The sequence below is a fragment of the Pezoporus occidentalis genome, unplaced genomic scaffold (assembly GCF_034315485.1).
Source record: "Pezoporus occidentalis ecotype Australia unplaced genomic scaffold, CSIRO_AGI_Poc_V1 ctg18, whole genome shotgun sequence".
Classification (NCBI taxonomy): domain Eukaryota; kingdom Metazoa; phylum Chordata; class Aves; order Psittaciformes; family Psittacidae; genus Pezoporus; species Pezoporus occidentalis.
Window position 1 is genome coordinate 8,162,011 of NW_026913640.1, and position 16,939 is coordinate 8,178,949.

General features: G+C 37.7%; 1 protein-coding gene across 1 annotated transcript in view; it reads left to right on the forward strand.

Annotated features, from left to right (window-relative positions):
- Positions 1-16,939, forward strand: part of MICU2 (mitochondrial calcium uptake 2) — a 142,348-nt gene that overhangs the window by 100,159 nt on the left and 25,250 nt on the right. The window contains exons 3-6 of the mRNA XM_062615212.1: positions 4,369-4,400; positions 4,513-4,588; positions 9,214-9,261; positions 13,398-13,480. Coding sequence (XP_062471196.1) covers positions 4,369-4,400; positions 4,513-4,588; positions 9,214-9,261; positions 13,398-13,480 — 239 coding nt within the window. The remainder of the gene's footprint in view (positions 1-4,368; positions 4,401-4,512; positions 4,589-9,213; positions 9,262-13,397; positions 13,481-16,939) is intronic.

Sequence of the window (16,939 nt, forward strand, 5' to 3'; positions counted from 1 at the left end):
ACCTCATTGTCATTTCATGGATCCGATACAGGTGGTGAAAATTAGATGACAGCATCTGTAAAATACATAGGGACCCTTAAAAATACTCACTGTCCTTCAAGCCAGAATTCCATCACAGTCTTGGCAGGTCTGGAGGAAAAGAAAAAAGTTGTTTTTCTTCTCATTCATTCAAATTCAAAACAATAAAAATTCCAAGTTTCTTTTCTGATCCCAAAGTAAGACTGCTGCTACTACAGAGTTCTCTAATATGACATTAATTTTACCTATTAGTAAGAATCTATCAAGATAGAAGAATAAAACTATAGAAAAGTGCATCATACAGATCTTTCACTTACTAGATGAAATAGTTCCTAATAATTATAAGCATTGCCTGTATTCCTCAAAGAGAGACTTATATCCTGATATATTTGTAGTGACAGCATCAAATTTAATTGATAGGAAAGAAGAGGCTTTTCTTTTTTTCATTTTCAGTGTCTGAACTGGCTAAGAAAGCTGCTCATACCTTTGCAGTACATTTTCTGTGAGAGGAGTTAACTTCCTTTCGCTAATTATTGTAGACAAGGCCTTGAAAGACCTGGTTCCTCAGAGGGCTGCACATTTGCTGTGGTAGCATGCAATATTAGCAGAGCTTTCCTTGTTGGTGTTTAAAGGGATCTCATTGTTAGGAAGTGAATAGTTGGGAAGAAATGGAAAGAATAAGCACCAAAAGCTAAATTATTATTCAGGGAATATCATAAGTGCTACAATAAAAGTAGCTAATGTTTCCAAGTGAAAGCTGAGATTTAAGTCTTCACAGATGATTTTATATGGTGACAGTTTCAGTATAATGTAACTGGATTTAATTCTTAGAAAATGTCAAATAATTACTGGAGGCAACTCATTCTCCCGTTTGAAATATTACATTATTAAAAGATTTTATTCCAATACCTTACACAAATGGCAATATGAAAAATAACACTAGTGTTCCAGTTGTCAGTCTTCTTAAAATAAATTCCTGGTCTACCGGTGCACATGCTGACATCTGTATGCCATTTTCATTTGACTAGGTTATAAAATATTTTGATTTTTAAGCCCATTTGAGAAGAACATGATTAAAAGGCTCTATATTTATTACTCTGCTGTATTTACTACTTAGAAAAGAGAAGTACCTTTGTTTATCTCTCAATTTGTCTCTTTCCCTCCTGCCTTTTTTCCTTTTTTTTATTGTAGTAGCAGCCCCTTATGTAGTCAGCTGTAGCAGGGACCGATCTCACCCGCCTTGTTCTGCCCCTCACCACATTCTGGGGTGATGTGACTGTCCTCTTACTCTTCTGCCACTCAGCAAAGGCTTCCTTTCCTCCACTAGTCTTTTCAGCCATGCCAAGATTCCCTAGTCAAAGGTAGCATGAGCACCTCTGTATTGTTGTTATTGTCTTTTCAGCTCTGAAAGAAGTCAGTTGGCATGTCAATATCTTAAATGTCATCTCAGGGGTGGCCACAGCTAAATGCGAGAGAGCAGATACTGATGGCTTCTGCAACCTTGTGTATGACCTCTAGGCAGTTGCAGTTGTGAAAAGAAAGTCCATATGTCTGCGTCTGAGTACCTGAAGTTTTTCAGAGTTGCTTTGCTGAATATAAAATGAAGAAGAGAAATATGGACTTAACCGTAGAGCCTCACAAATTTGGCCAACTAGTGTCTCAACTGTAGCTCCCAGTGCTTTCTCCTTACCTTGCATCCGTTATGCATGCCTTTACTGTTCCAGCTCACAGAGTACAGCTTGTCTCCATTGTCCTCCTGGATGCTGACAAAAGGCTACTGCCCGGTGTGCTGCTGCAGTAGTGGGTACTGTTCCAGATGCGATGCTCTTGGGGCCACAGGAGAGTGGAATGACTGGAGCTGCTGTTAACTGAATTCGAGTGTATGGCTGGCTTCAATACAGAGTGGTTTTCCCTTTTTTATTTCAGATAATGTTTTCATCAGGCTTACAGCCTGACTCATTTCCTCCTATAAGGCTTCCTGCTATGTGGGTCTCCCAGAGCTGAAAAAGCTGCTGTAGCTTAATTCCACATTGAAATACCCTGTACAGAGACAGCAACATTTCAGAGCTGAGGTCTGAACCACTTAATTACCTAAATAGCCATTCATTAAAATGCTCTGCAGTCCTGAGCAGTGTTAAACTGGTGTTACATCACACTGCTCAAGATTTAGCCTTACTGGATGTCATGATTTTTCCTTGTTTTCCCAAACCATTATTAGTCTGACTTCCTTTATCTCAACTGAGACAAAGTAGAGTATTTAATACATCCTTTGAGCTAGAAGGTATCTATCTATGTAGCTTTATATATATATATTTTTATATATATATATATATGGGTAAAAATACATATACATGCACTGCACAAAAATGTATTCATCCACAGTTAACAGGTGGTGCTAGTAACACCTGTTGATGGGGTCGCTCAACACTCCAGTATTAAAAACCTAATTTTAGTTGCTTATAACTTTTGTCAAACTCAAACATTTGGATTGAAATGTTATGTGCCAGGTGTCTGCCTTAGGCTGATTTGGGGGTGGGGAGAGGAATTTATCATCAAAACTGTTATTCCCAGTTCGGGGAGCAGAAGCCAGGGCACAGTTTTGCCTGTGCTGGAAAAGGAACTATTGCTGGTTGAGATGTTTCAGCAGCTTCCCTCGTCTGAAGCCAAACTGCCAGTGGAGACCTCCTGCAGCTGGGCTTGTCTTTTGCCAGCATTATGGAAATTCGCTATTTTACTGAGAAAGCACCTCTGGCTGGCTAAATTATGGGCCTGTGAAAATGCTTGGTAAAAGTTTGTTGATAGCTGCCCACCAGCTCCATCATGTCTATTTCCAAACAGCAGTGCTGCACCGGTGACCTTTCGAATGGAAGATGCCCATTATGTGGCAGAGTAAGCCTTGGAGTCTGAGTGTGGAGCAGAGGAGCCTGCTGCATGCAGGGCACCAGTCCTCAGAGCAAATGAAAGCAGCTCAGATTGTGCTTGCACAGTGTGACTAAATAGAAGGGAATGGTTGGCTGGAATCCAGAGGAACTGGTGATTAAGGAAGGGAGAGTGAAGGACACAGGGTTTTAAGAACTGTATGAGGGGAAGTGCTGAGGAGAAAGACCAGTGTGTGCAGTTCTGGTTTCCTCATCATAAAAAGGACATGGAACTGTTGAAACAAGTCCAGAGGAGGGCCACGAGGATGATCAGGGGATTGGAGCACCTCCCAGATGAAGACAGGCTGAGAAAGTTGGGGCTGGTCAGCCTGGAGGAAGAAAAGGCAGCGTGGAGACCTCATAGCAGCCTTCCAGTATCTGAAGGGGGCTTATAAGGATGCTGGAGAGGGACTATTCATTAGGGACTGTAGTGATAGGACAAGGGGTAACGGGTTAAAACTTAAACAGGGGAAGTTTAGATTCGCTATAAGGAGGAAGTTCTTTACTGTAAGGGTGGTGAGGCACTGGAATGGGTTGCTCAGGGAGGTTGTGAATGCTCCATCCCTGGTGGTGTTCAAGGCCAGGTTGGACGGAGCCTTGCATGGCATGGGTTAGTGTGAGGTGTCCCTGCCCGTGGCAGAGGGGTTGGAACTAGATGATCTTAAGGTCCTTTCCAACCCTAACTATTCTTTGATTCTGTGATTCTATGATAGGGTAGACAAACAGCAAAGGCATGGAGCCTCCTCCCAGTCCATGAATGCAGGATTTCTGAGGTGCCCTCCTAACCAGCTGAAGCGTTCCACTGATAATACATTGCAGTTCCTCAAATGGGTGATTTAGAGAGGAATATAACTTAATCCTGCTGCCAGCGGCTCCCCTATTTGAGTGTGTAAACTTGAACCTACTGATAAGCACTTAGGAGTCTGCATGGTTTCATCTCATGCTGTTTCATGAGGTGGAGTTGTTCAGTTTACTTCTGCTTAATAGAAACATCAATATTTTCATTCTTTTTTCTCTTTTTTTAGTATTTCTTAGTTTTTGCATACTCAGCCTACACTTGAAGGATTATTATGTGAGCATGAAAATCCCTTTCTGAATGCTACAGTTGTTTCCTACTGTATAACCTTGCTTTGGAATCTGTGCTACGTTTGTAGATCACAGTACGTGAAATCCCACTAGAAAGTCAGTCATAGATACCAGTGGGCTGTGGTTTCTTCTAGGTTGCAAGAACACTCAAACAGACTGCTCATATTATTTTTAAATGTTGTCCTTTCTTGATCATTGTGGGAATTAGAAACAAACTGCCTGTTGCAAAATACTCTGTTTCATATTACTTAGCATTTTCTCATAAAAATCTGAAGAAATGCCACAGAACCTGATCAAAGTTTAATGTCAGTTTGTTATTGAATGATGATGATTTTTTTTTTTATAGGTAAAGCCTCAGCCAAGAAACTGACAAAAAAGGTAAGCAAAATGTTCCTTTCCTTCTTCAAAAGAACTTGCATTCTTTCTGTTATTCAGCTGAATACTTCTCTTTGAAAACTGGCTTTATATTTTCTTGTTTGTGTCTTTAAAGGAGGTGGATGCTGCACTGCTGTGTGTTACCAAAGCTAAACCAGGACCAACCTTTTTTAGAGAGCTTGGTGATAAAGGTAATGAGCACTTTTCATAGTGAAAAGTACATCTTGCTTTTTATCTCATTATATGGTATGAATTGAATGTATTTTTAAAGAAGTTTTCAGGGTTTAGACTTCATTCCCATCTAGCCAGTAGCTGCCTACTTAGCAAAACTCTCACTTATGCAAGACAGTAAAGAGACAGGGCTGGGAATTGAAAGCCTTCTGAGATACTGGAAGTCGTGACAGAAATCAGAAAGCCCACTTGGAGAAAAGAGCTAAAGGGATGACTTCAGCATAAAATGGACTTTGAAGACGTGTTAATAAGCTGCTGTTTAGCTGTATAACTTAAATGCATGGAAACTAAGACTAAAAATGGAATTTGTATCTAATTATGTAGAGTGGTATCCTGATTTCAGGCAGCATGGTCTAGTGGAAGGTGTCCCTGCCCATGGCAGGGGGTCAGAACTAGGTGATCTTTAAGGTCCCTTTCCACCCAAACCATTCTGTGATTCTTCAACTGCTCTGTTGCCCTTCACAACACTGATGTGCTTCTGTTTCTTTTCACCCAGCCTTTTCACCTTATATCAGGCTACATAAAGAGAAAACTCTGAGAGCTGGGATGTTGTTTGTTTAACAACAGGGAGCTAAAGAACACCAAATAAACACCTCATTAGCATAAATTAATTGCAGGGAAAAAAAAACAAACGAGGGTCAAGGAAACCAAATAAATGAGTAATTAACTATTTCACCGTAACAAAGACCGAAATCCCCAAACTAATGAGAAAGACCAACAGTGTCTATTCACAAACTGTGTGGTAGAGTTCAGCCTGAATCCCTTGTCCCATGGATGGTTCTGGAAAATAAAGCTGCCTTTGCACTGCTGCAGTTCCTTGGCAGACATGAGCAACGCTCTCTCCATGCACAGCAGATCTCTGGCCATGGCTGGCATCTTGGGCCAGAGAGCAGCCCTCGATCTGAGCCTACAGTGTTTTGCCTGCCCTTTGGCCTTATGGTTAATTTCTTACATCATTCTGCCAGTGTGGGCAGGTCTTCAGCCAGGTGCCTTGCAAGATCCAGCATACCCCAGCAGCCCTGAAACATATCTGCACAAAGTTGAACCTTTTTTTCCTGTCTTAGAGAAGGATGGATTTTGTATTAAATAATTATTCCTGCCTTTTCAAATTAATAACCATCATGTGCTTTCCCAGGATTTTGATAAAGGATTCCCAGTCATTAATTCTTAGGTGTTTTTTTTCTCTATTCCTCGTTTGGTAGAGCCTTTCTTTTTGTTGTGGCTGACACTGCAAATCCTCAAAGCATTCTGCCTGGGAAAACCAGGAGTCCGCCAACAGAAAGTGAAAACATAGCAAATCAGCACAGCTTCCTTTTATTGTACTTCTGCCAGCTGACTGCTTGGCAAAAAGTGGGCTTGCTGATAAGCTCAGACTGATGTCTTTTGCATTCTGGACAAGGCATTTATCTCCCCTTGCTTAGGTTGGCATACCCTGTCCTTCAGAGGTCAGGAATGAGTTTGAGACGATGCAGGAATATTCATTGCTGTCATCCATATGTCTCCACAGCACATGGAGTTTTTACAGCATTTGGGCATGATGCCTCTTTAGTGACTTTGATGCTTTTACTTTGAGATGTATTATTATTAAATTTTTAAAACGTAACTATTTAGGTATTAATACTGCTTTTACAAGTACTAGAATAATGACTCTACACTTGTTCCGCTGTTTAGCTGGGTTTATTTTAACTACCTTTAAATTGTTATTTAAATATCAAGTAGTGGGAAACTCTCAGCAGTCCAGTTCGTAAAATGTAATGCTAGGGAATTCTGCCTTCTAGTGGGCAGTTTTAAAATTCATGTCATATTTTGTGGGTATGCTTTTGATTTATTCAGTGATAAAAATATTGTACTATCAGCATTTGCTATCAAGTTTGAGGGTAGAGATTTCTAGGGAGGCATAGGGAGGGTTCATTTAGTTTTAGAAAATGACAGTATTTTGCCGATTCTAACTGCAAATGCTTGGCTGCAAGTATGCTGAGTCATTCAATTGTATGGGAAGCTTTAATTGTTTAAATTTCACTTGGACATGATTTTCACGGTTTGGTTTTGTTACTTGAGGGTTTTTTAATTTGTTGCATTGCATATTTTGGATAACTTTGTAGTGATTACTGTAGAATGAAAATAAAATTACCAAAATATTTAATTTACTTTACAGATAAGGTAAATTGGCTATTCACCTCAGGTAGTAAAGGGACAATAAAATCAAAATAAGACTTTTAATGGGAATCGGTACACAAGTTTAAAAAATTCTTATCTCAAAGTATTTTAGTGTAATCAGTCTGCCAGAAAATGTCAGGCAAGCTGTGGATTTGCCTTAAGGCACTGAAATGGGTTTTAAAGGACAATAAAGATATTTTTATATATATATATTTTTATTATGTTTACCTTTTTACCTATTTTACTGTATCAACTTTTCAATCAGCTTACAATAAGATGATGAAAACAGAGTCTGTGACTCACCCAGCCATTTCTTGCAAGGCTGTTCTTTCCAGCCCTCTGCAATTTGAGTGAATAGAGCCATCATGCTTCTCACTTGAGACAGTAAGTGTTGTCCTTAAATTGGTCTTCTATTTGCATCCTACCATCTCCAGATAAATTTTGCAGTCTTTCTGCAAAATTTATAGGGTACAGTGTTTCTTGGGTACCCATATAGCTAAAACTATCCAGGTGTCTGACATTTTGTGTCTCAGTTATTACAAGTTTAACAAACATGATCTGCCATCTTAATATCTTTTCAGATGCTTTGATAAATATGTTTTTCTTACATGACTCCTTTGAGTATATGATCTCTTCTTTTGTATCCCAGCACTGGGATCTCCTTGTTCTGTTTTATCGCACATAAGCTGCTCGTCTTCACCTTCCAGGTGTTTCTTAGACTCTCCCTGTGCAGCGCATCTCAAGACAGCCAAGAAGCAGACTGCCACTTCTCCTTGAACAGTGATGGTGGCCTTCAGCACTTGCTGTTTAAAAGTGTCAGGCAGGGATCTTTGTGCTGATACTATTGCAGTCCACGACTGGGTTAGGGTTAGGTTTTCTATATAGACTTGAAAAGTTCCTGCCTTGTCTTGTCTTCATTTATATTATTCCTTTAAACATTATTTTGCTGTGTCACACACACAGAAAAGAAAAAACAACACACCCAACCAAAACTGTAGAAGTTCTTTCTTTTTTGTAGAGATTCTGGACACTTCATCTAGGAACACGATTCCAAGTTTTTCAGCAATGCGAACAGTGATTTACGTTCTTGCAGTGACAGTAACCCTAAAACTTATAAGCAAAACTTAAATCTTTGAGATAAAAGTCTTTTTTATTTCCACAAGATTGTACAAGATTGTAGTACTGTGCTGATTTATACATTATGCATGCTGGATGATAGGCTGAATAGCCCTATCTCAATGGAGAGGAAAGCTGAGATATGGAACCACAGTGAGTTGGCAACAGGATCAGCATTAGACTAGTCTTTAGCTAAAAGTTGTTCTCAGATTTTCAGACTCTTGCAGTCAGTAATTTAATATTTCTAAACTCTGGTACTTAAAACTTAGTATTAAGTCACTATCTGAGGTCAAATATAAATGCTGTTGGTTCTGCATAGTAATTTATCAGAAGTAAATTGTTTATCACTGAAGCTTAAGTGGATTCCTTATCTTAAATTAACTAAATATAAATTATAAAAAACAGTTTATCTTTGCATAAATAGGCATGTTTGAACTTCCTTATTTTAAGCAGCTTCATCATTATACAATGTTTAGCTCACAAGTTAAAAGTAGCTCAGTTATTTTCAAAAACGATTTAGAAAAAAGCCCTTTACATTTTTTCTCTGAACATTATTGCAGGGCAGATGGTTCAGATTCTGTTGTTTAACCACCCTCATTATGCACACTCTATCTTTAGCTTGTATGCTCTATTTTGACGCTATCACATCTTTGTGTTTGTTCAGGCTTTTCACTTAAGGCAGTATTTCAAACAAAAACACTGGAATTTTCCTTCAAAAGGGGGGAAGATGCTTTCACTTTGTAGAAAGGACATGTTCCTATTTAAGAAAAAAAGGAAAAAAATAAAAGATGCCTCCTCTTGGCGCATGGCCCAGCAGTACTATCAGCACAATCTAGCAGCTTGGCAGCTTTGCGTGTTGCCATGTTCCCCTTGAGAATTAGAGGAAAGCTGTTCTCCGCCTTCATGAGCCTGCCAAAGGATGGAGGACTTTGATCCTTGAGGGTAATGTTAGAGTAGTTCTCCTCCCAGGTACTAAATGTGACAAAGCACATTTAATTTATTTGCCTTTTATAATAACATTGAATGTTTTCAGTGAGAATCCAAAGATTTAGTGTAGGCCTTTTATTAATACCAAGTAAACCTTACTTTCTTGGTTAGACACGAACATTGATGAATGTCTGGATAGGGAATTTTACCATCAGAGCACTAAAAACAAGTAAAAACTTTATTAAATAATAACATGGCTTACTTTAATAACTATTTAAAATTATGTTGAACTATATTTTTTATGTTTATAAGATATGATCTTTCAAGTCTTGCTGTAAGTATTTTGGGGGCTTTGCAAGTCATTTTTTAACTCTTTTTATTTCAGGGTTGATATCTTATGCAGAATACCTATTTTTGCTGACAATCCTTACAAGTAAGTATTACGTGTAAATTATCAGCTACTAACAGCTTTTCAGTAACTTTTTCTGATATTTTCTAAATTTCTGTGTTATAGGAAAATGTAAAGAACTGTCATATGTAGAATGATAAGGTGTTAATATAAGTGGATATAACTTTGATTGCATAGTGTCATCATTGGTCCCTAGCAGTACTTCAAAAATCACGCTAATCCCTGCTCCATGGGATGAGGGAAGTCTGCCAAGTGACTTTGAGAGAGGAGAGACATTGGTTACAGGACCACAAAACAAGGGGAAGAAGAACAGTGGGGGAAGATAAATAATTTGTTTCACAGTAGTTTCAGTCATTTTGGACAATGGGACATTATAGTTCATGCAGTGGTATAAAAAGCTGTTGTGTCTGGAAGGTTCTTGCCTACTATTCATGTGTTCAGATATGCACTGGGTAATATACATAAACAGCAGAATTCTGCAGTGTCTTTTTGTTCTAGCTTTTAATCCTTTTATTTTCTCCTTTTGACTTTATTTCTCCAAGTATTTTGCAGGTATTTCTTCCCCCTCCTTTGCCTCCTTCCTTTTTCTCTGTCAGACACTTTTTTAAAAAACTTTTTTGTTTGGTATTTGCTTTATCTAGAAACGGCAGGCATTTTTATTGTGCATAGAAGTGATCTTGGATTATCTGGGTTTCCTCACCCACACTTACTCTATGCCAGGCTTGCCACCTCCTAATGCTGTTCTGATGAGATGTAGGTGACCCTGGAAAATATTGAGGTTTGAGATGTGTGCAATAAGCATTACTCAGTAAGACCCATAGACTAGTAGTGAAGTAGTTCTCATGCATGTCCATGTAATAGTCCACATGCAGTCTTGTTTTGACTGAATTACATGGGTCGAACATTTTAAGCAAGAGGCAAAGCCAGGCATACTCATGCTATCCAGCGGCTGGGGAAAGGAGAGAAGGAAAAAGTCGCTGTTGCCGCAATAGAATGTAGATGCTTGAGCCTCATCACTTCCATGGCTGAGAGATCCAAAACTTACACAAATGGACAAATTTTCCTTATTCTACTATCCCACCTTCTCACAGTGTAGCATGAACAAGTAACATAGGTTGCCAGAGAGTGGAGAGATTATGTCCAACCTTCACAGATGGTGATCATTGGTGCACGCCTCTCGTGCAGTTTAGGTAGCCCTTTTACAATTTGTGTCATCTCTTAGAACTGCATCAGTTCCTACTGCATGGCATGAAGGGTGATTTCTTTGGGTATTTCAACCAGTACACAATATTAAATAGGGTATGTGCATTAGGATAACATATTTAACATATAAATATACTCTATCATCAGTAGTGACTGACCAGTCCTACACACAACTCAAACATGAGTTATACCATGTGTTCAAGTGGTTTCTTTAAATCATAAATAATTTGGGCCTAGCCCAGTTAGAAAGTCAATTTTAAAATATTTGCTGCAACTCAAAAAAGTGTTGTTTTTTTTTTTTAAATGACAACCACAGCAGCCACATTGTAACTTCAGAAGAATACCTTAATTAAAGTTACAGTAATAGGTGCCAAAGATTCTATTTCTTTAAAAATCAGTGGCAGCTGAAAGTAAATTCATGCTGATTTACTGGCTGAAGCGATTACAAAATTGAAGCAGTATAAGAGCAAGTTGTTCCACTTCTCCAGACAATCAAGCAACATTATTTTTCACAGAATTTATATAGGAATGTATTGAACTGCAAAAACAAAGGCACATTTTGATGCAGGACAAAAATGCAGTGGCCAGTGTTGCTGCTTTGGTTATGCAGAGAGTTATCATACCAGATCAGTTTGAAAGCAAATGTCAGCACGTGTTAGTGCCTCTGTCTTTGCCTAACAAGTATCCTATGTCAGTCAGTCCCCATTTACACAACCTGTCTCTCTCACTAGTGAGAATTAATTTGAGATTTCTTTAAACAGCCGTTAATATTTAAGTGACTTCTAAGTCACCAACAGAGCAATATGGAAAAGGGAAGTGGCACCAGGTTTCCAGGGTCCTGGTTCCAGACTGTGCTGCCTGTCATATAAAAGCACTGTCTGTAACTCTGAATTTGAAAATGTAATTTTGCAGCAAAGGTCATATTTTGCCCTCTGTGATCCCCTTTTTTTCTGTGTGCCTTGTATTACTGCTATATTTTTTCTTCCAGTGCTGTACTGAATTTAATTTCCAGTGATTAGTTAATAGAGCTTCTGGTAAAGACCTGCCTGGTGAAGGATCTCAGGAACTGAACTGGTCTCTTTTACTCAAAGCTTCATGTCAATTAGCCAGTCACACAAGTTGACAGAGTGGTCAATGTAGGAATAGTTGGAGGGGAAGCACCCAAGTCTAACCTGCACTCACAGTCAAGATGCTCTTCTGTTCAGATTTTGGAATTTTGCCTGATTCTAATTAAATACAAATATATCTGAGGTGGTCTTTGAACTATACTTATTTTTCAAGTGCATACCTTTGGGGTTACATCATGTCAGATAAGTATGTCATCTCTGAACAGTAAAAGCAGCTTTAGGTCGTGTATTTTCAGTAACAGCTCTCTTATCTGAAAATTGCAACACAGATGGTATGAATTACTATTAAATACATCAATTACTTTTATTCTCTAAATATGCTATAGGATATGCTTGTCTTGCTTTTGCACTAGTAATGCAAATTTAGCTTGTGGCATTTCCATGGAAAGGAAACCAGTTTTGAGTATTACAACCCAGTTGTCAGGGAAGAGATCTGCTCTGCAGATTGCAAGGGTATTTATAAAATATCCCTGCATCACAGGGTTGCTCCACAGAGAGCTTTAGTTGTCTGATGAAGATGTAGTTACATCTAAAATGAAAAAGTACTATTTACTTTAACCAACTTGTTACCACTTAAAAGGAATGGGATATCTCTTTAACTTGTTTCCTCTGCAGAAAGATTCCCTTAAAAAAAAAAAAAAAAACAAGACTTACAACTTTACAGGATGGAGCTGGAAGAAAATATTTCCAAAAGAAAAACTGCAAAGGCATTAGAGCTTTTTAGAGATACTGCTTCACTGCCCTCATGAGTCCAACATTATTCTTGGAAACACGAATATATTCTAGCGACAATAAGTCTGTGGCTTTCATATTAATGCTTGACTTGACTGGGTTGTGGAATTAATTCACCTGCTACCAGAAATTACTGGGATAAGTGCTTGCTACTGTAGTGAACTGTAACTATATTTCAGCAGCATGCTGCTCCTGTGTGGGCTGGCTAATGAGTGAGTTCACCTCCTGTAAGCAAAGCAAGATCAGGAAATTGTGGGAAGGAGCTCAAAACACACTGTGTTTTTATAGTGCCTTCAGGACTCAAAACTCATTGCATTTTTGTGTTGAAAAGAAACATCCATTTGGTGAAGGAAATGCAGGGTAAAATTGTATAAAATTCCTGGAAAAAATTCAGCTTGATGGGAGTCATACAAAACATGCTTTTGTCCAAAAAGGCCAGAAAGAGTGGTTTATTACATCTCAGTAACATTTGAGTACATTTAGGGAGGAAGGTGAAGGGAAGGAAAAAAAGGCCTGGGGCTAACACAGCAGGAGCAGGAGCCGAGGGAGCTGGCCAGGATTACAAAATCGGTCTGTTTGCTGGGGAAGACTAGGAAAGACTGCAGATACTGGCATACAGTAATGCATGCAAGAACTACCTGAGGGGTACACTAGCTCTTTCAGGCAGTTTGGGAATAATTACTGGTTTCTCAAAGCACTTTCCAGTCTTCTCACCTGAAAACGAGCTCCAATAAACAAGGCAGAGCTCAACTTCAGAAGTGATGTGGGATTAAGGAGACATCTATAGGAGATATCTAAGACCAGGATAGGACATACAACATTTTTACAGTTGTTGGGATCAGATGAACATTTATGGTTGCACTTAGGCACTGCTGGCATTTCTTGCTTTGCCATTGCATTAATTATCCCTTGAAAGGGTAGTAAAAAGGTGCTCAAAGAAGTTTGGTTATCTTGGAGGAGGTACATACGGTTTACTAAAAATTTCATATACATGCAAAGCAATGGAGGCCGTATTCCTTTTGCATCAAATATTTAAGTACTAGTGTAAGAGTGAGTGTGTGTGTATTTACAGTAAAGTTCTTTTGCAATTTATTGCAGAACCCCAGACTGGATTTCAGATTGCCTTTAAAATGTTGGATACAGATGGCAATGAACAAGTTGAAAAGAAAGAATTCTTTAAGGTATGTGTGTTCATATGCATATGAATTTTATAAATGAAGATTCAATGAAATCTTCAAGCCTATTTTTCAGTTCAATCTATGATCACATACCTACAAAAATACTGTATAGGGTAGAAGCACATGCTAAAGCATTGCTGAAGTACTTATCATACTTGAATCCACTTTTATAAATGTTACCTGTGACTTTTATCTAAAACTTTGTTATTGGGGAAGTAGCAGTTGGTGTACACCAATTAATCCCGTGATTAATATGGGAATATGAATAATCAACTGGAAAAGTCTTTTATTTTCTAACTATTTTGATTATTTTATATATTTTTTTTTAATTTACCATCCTCTCTTGGTTCTTATTGTTTGCTGTTACACAGGTTTTTTACCAGTTCATACTTTGGAGAGTAACAGCAGTTTTTACCATATTTTGTGTAAAATATAGGGCAGAAAGTCAGATGCTTAAAAAAAAATGAAAATCTTGTTCTGATGTGTTAAAGAAGAATAGGGTTAATGATATAGCTTATTCAACTTTAAAGTATTTAACAGGAGAGTGTTAATTAAATACTTCTTGTCAAAAGTCAAATGCAAAATTAACAAATGTAATTTCTAATAGACTCCCTCAGCTTAATTCAGATCCTCCATTCATGTTGGGGGTGACTAGAGAGACAATTTTGTTATAAGCTGAAATGGCTACTAGAAAACAAATTATTTTATTTCACTAGGATAAAGTTAAAGATGATCACTAATGCAACAACTCTGGAGAACCATAGAATCTAAACTAAAGATGCACCAACTGAAAGAGAAATTACCAAGAATTTAAGTGTACTTTCATAACCTTAAACAGTGAATAAATAATACAGTTGCTGTTAGCATGTTTTGCACTGCTAGCCGTTTTTTAGTGAATTGTCTTTTAGCAAGATTACAATCGATATATTTTAAAATATTGTAAAAATGCTTTCAGGCATAGTAGTACTACTTAAAAATAGACTATTTCCCAAGACAGTGTTCCCAGAAGCCCCTAACTGAGCCTGCAGATACCTTGCCCTCATTTGTTGCTGCACAAAATCTTTTAAGCTGGAAGAATTTTCTCTGTTTAAATGTTAACTATTCTGATGATTGAAAGAAATCAAATTCTAGCCAAAGCCATTATTTTTAACCTGCTAAACCTGGTACAGTCCTAGTGAATTGTTATCAGAGTAGCTGTGCCCTGATCACTGTTATGGCTGTATTGTTCATATACAAAACATTACCGGGGAAAGTAAGTTCATGAACACAAGTGAATGTATTCAGCCTGTGGTGCCTCTGCACCACAATGCCATGCTAGCAGTACTTCCTTTAAACTGTATTGTGTCAGTTAAGTAAATAAGGAGACTCTTGCAGAAATACAGCACAGCTCTCTTGGGGAGGTGTACAGTATGTCATATATTTAATATACATTACCCATTTCATGTAACTCTAATTGAATAAGCCAGTATGAACAACATTTAGTCATCAAAGCTAGAGGTGAAAACATTATACAAATCATTAAAAATAATTTCATTTCCATAGAGGCAATCAAATTAAATTAAGATTATTCTAGTTAGATAGATTGTTACTTTGCATTTCCTTTATGGGCTGTATTGATTAATATAGGGCGGTAAAAAAAACTTATAAATTGCTTTGTCAACTTATAAGAATCATCAGAGAAGTCCCACAGGATGCAGGCTGGTTAAAAGATGAGCTTTCTTACATGACTGTATACTTAACATTTATAAATAGTGACTATTTTAAAGTAAAACTTGATTTTTATAGGTTAGGTTTAAAAACAGAATTTTTGGAACATAAGAACGGCCAGGTTGAATGGAGTCTTGGGTGACATGGTTTATTGTGTGGTGTCCCTGCCCATGGCAGGGGGGTTGGAACTAGATGATCTTAAGGTCCTTTCCAGCTCTAACTATTCTATGGTTCTAACTTGGAAAAATGTATGTGCGTTAACCTCTGTATACGCTAGTTATGTACGCATCATAGGATGCTGCTGTATATCTAACAAGTTAATAGGTTGTTTGGATAATCTGTCATTTATCTTATCCCAGTTGGCATCTCAGGAAAATATATCTTAACTATTTTTTTAATATATATATAAAATATATATATATATTCAAAACTATTGGGTATGGAGTTAGGGTAACGCTGTTGCCACATATAAGAGCTGTGTGATTTAAACTTTGTAGACTGTCTTTATACACTTGTCCTGGGCAGCAGTTACCACAAAAAACTTCCAGAGGTTCATCTAGGGCTGAATGAACCAGCACCTGCCACTGCCAGCAGTTGTGGTGGTTTGGTACAGAATAGCTCTTGCAGTCGTAGAGCATTTGCAAGCACTAATCCCCCTCAGACAACTGGAAGATGTAAAATCACCTTTTTTTTTTTTTTTTTAAGAATGACACAGCCTTTCTGACAGCTCTTGTCTTCTGCAGAAAAGATTGCTTCTTAATATGTCATTAGCAAAGAGGCATCAGTTATGCATAATAGGTCTCATTATCTTTGAATTAGCCAAATTAGCCATTAGTATCTTGAGTGATGAACAGATATAAATATTAAATACAGATAAATGTTACATAGAACAGTTGTATACAAGTCCATTTCTCAAGGGCAGAATTATTCTCCCTGTTGCTGCATTGTGCTGGCAAAAACCTGCAAACTACTGGAAATAGTATCAAGTTCTATAAGGATTTATATACTATGTAAGAAAACAATAAACTAAATCTTCCAGAACACTTGTGAAGAAGAATGATACCATGTGTCTGTGCTCTTTAGTAGTCTCTGCAGATTTTTTAAGAGTCCTTTCAAAATAAAATCCAGAACTGAAAAAAAAAAAGGCATATTTTCTCTTGTTGGGAAAGTATTTGCAGTTGCGTTTCTTGTGTGTGAGTAAAAGATGGATTTTCCAGGTAAGAAAAAATGTAATATTTCTATAAAGCACTTGTGGTTTTATCCAGTGTTCTATATTGATATTTTGCTGTGAGGGAAATCATAATGCTTTTAATATACTAGTACATTGTTCTCTGAGTGATCAAAAATAAAAAAAATTTGGAGAAACTTGGAAGAACTAATACTGTTTAATTGTCTTTTTTACAGTATTTGATAAATACGGTCCAGGCACATTCAAAAATAATAATAGAAAGTAGCTATCCTGAGGAACTCAAAATCTGAGGCTTACGAAAAAAAACAGAACAGGTGAAGTAGTCAAAATTTGAAGGCCAAAGGAAGATCTTTAGCAACATGAACTGTTGGTGGGTTTTGTCCTGCTTACTGCTTTACAAGCCCATCTTGCTTCTCTAAACAGCATTAAAACAAAAAAGAGGCCCTAAGGAGAGATTTGAAAACCCCACAGAATGATGCCTATGCAAATTTGGTCATGGATTATTTTTTCCCAGTTTTAATGGGCAAAGTGAGGAATCACTCAGAAATGTTTGAGAAGCAAACCAG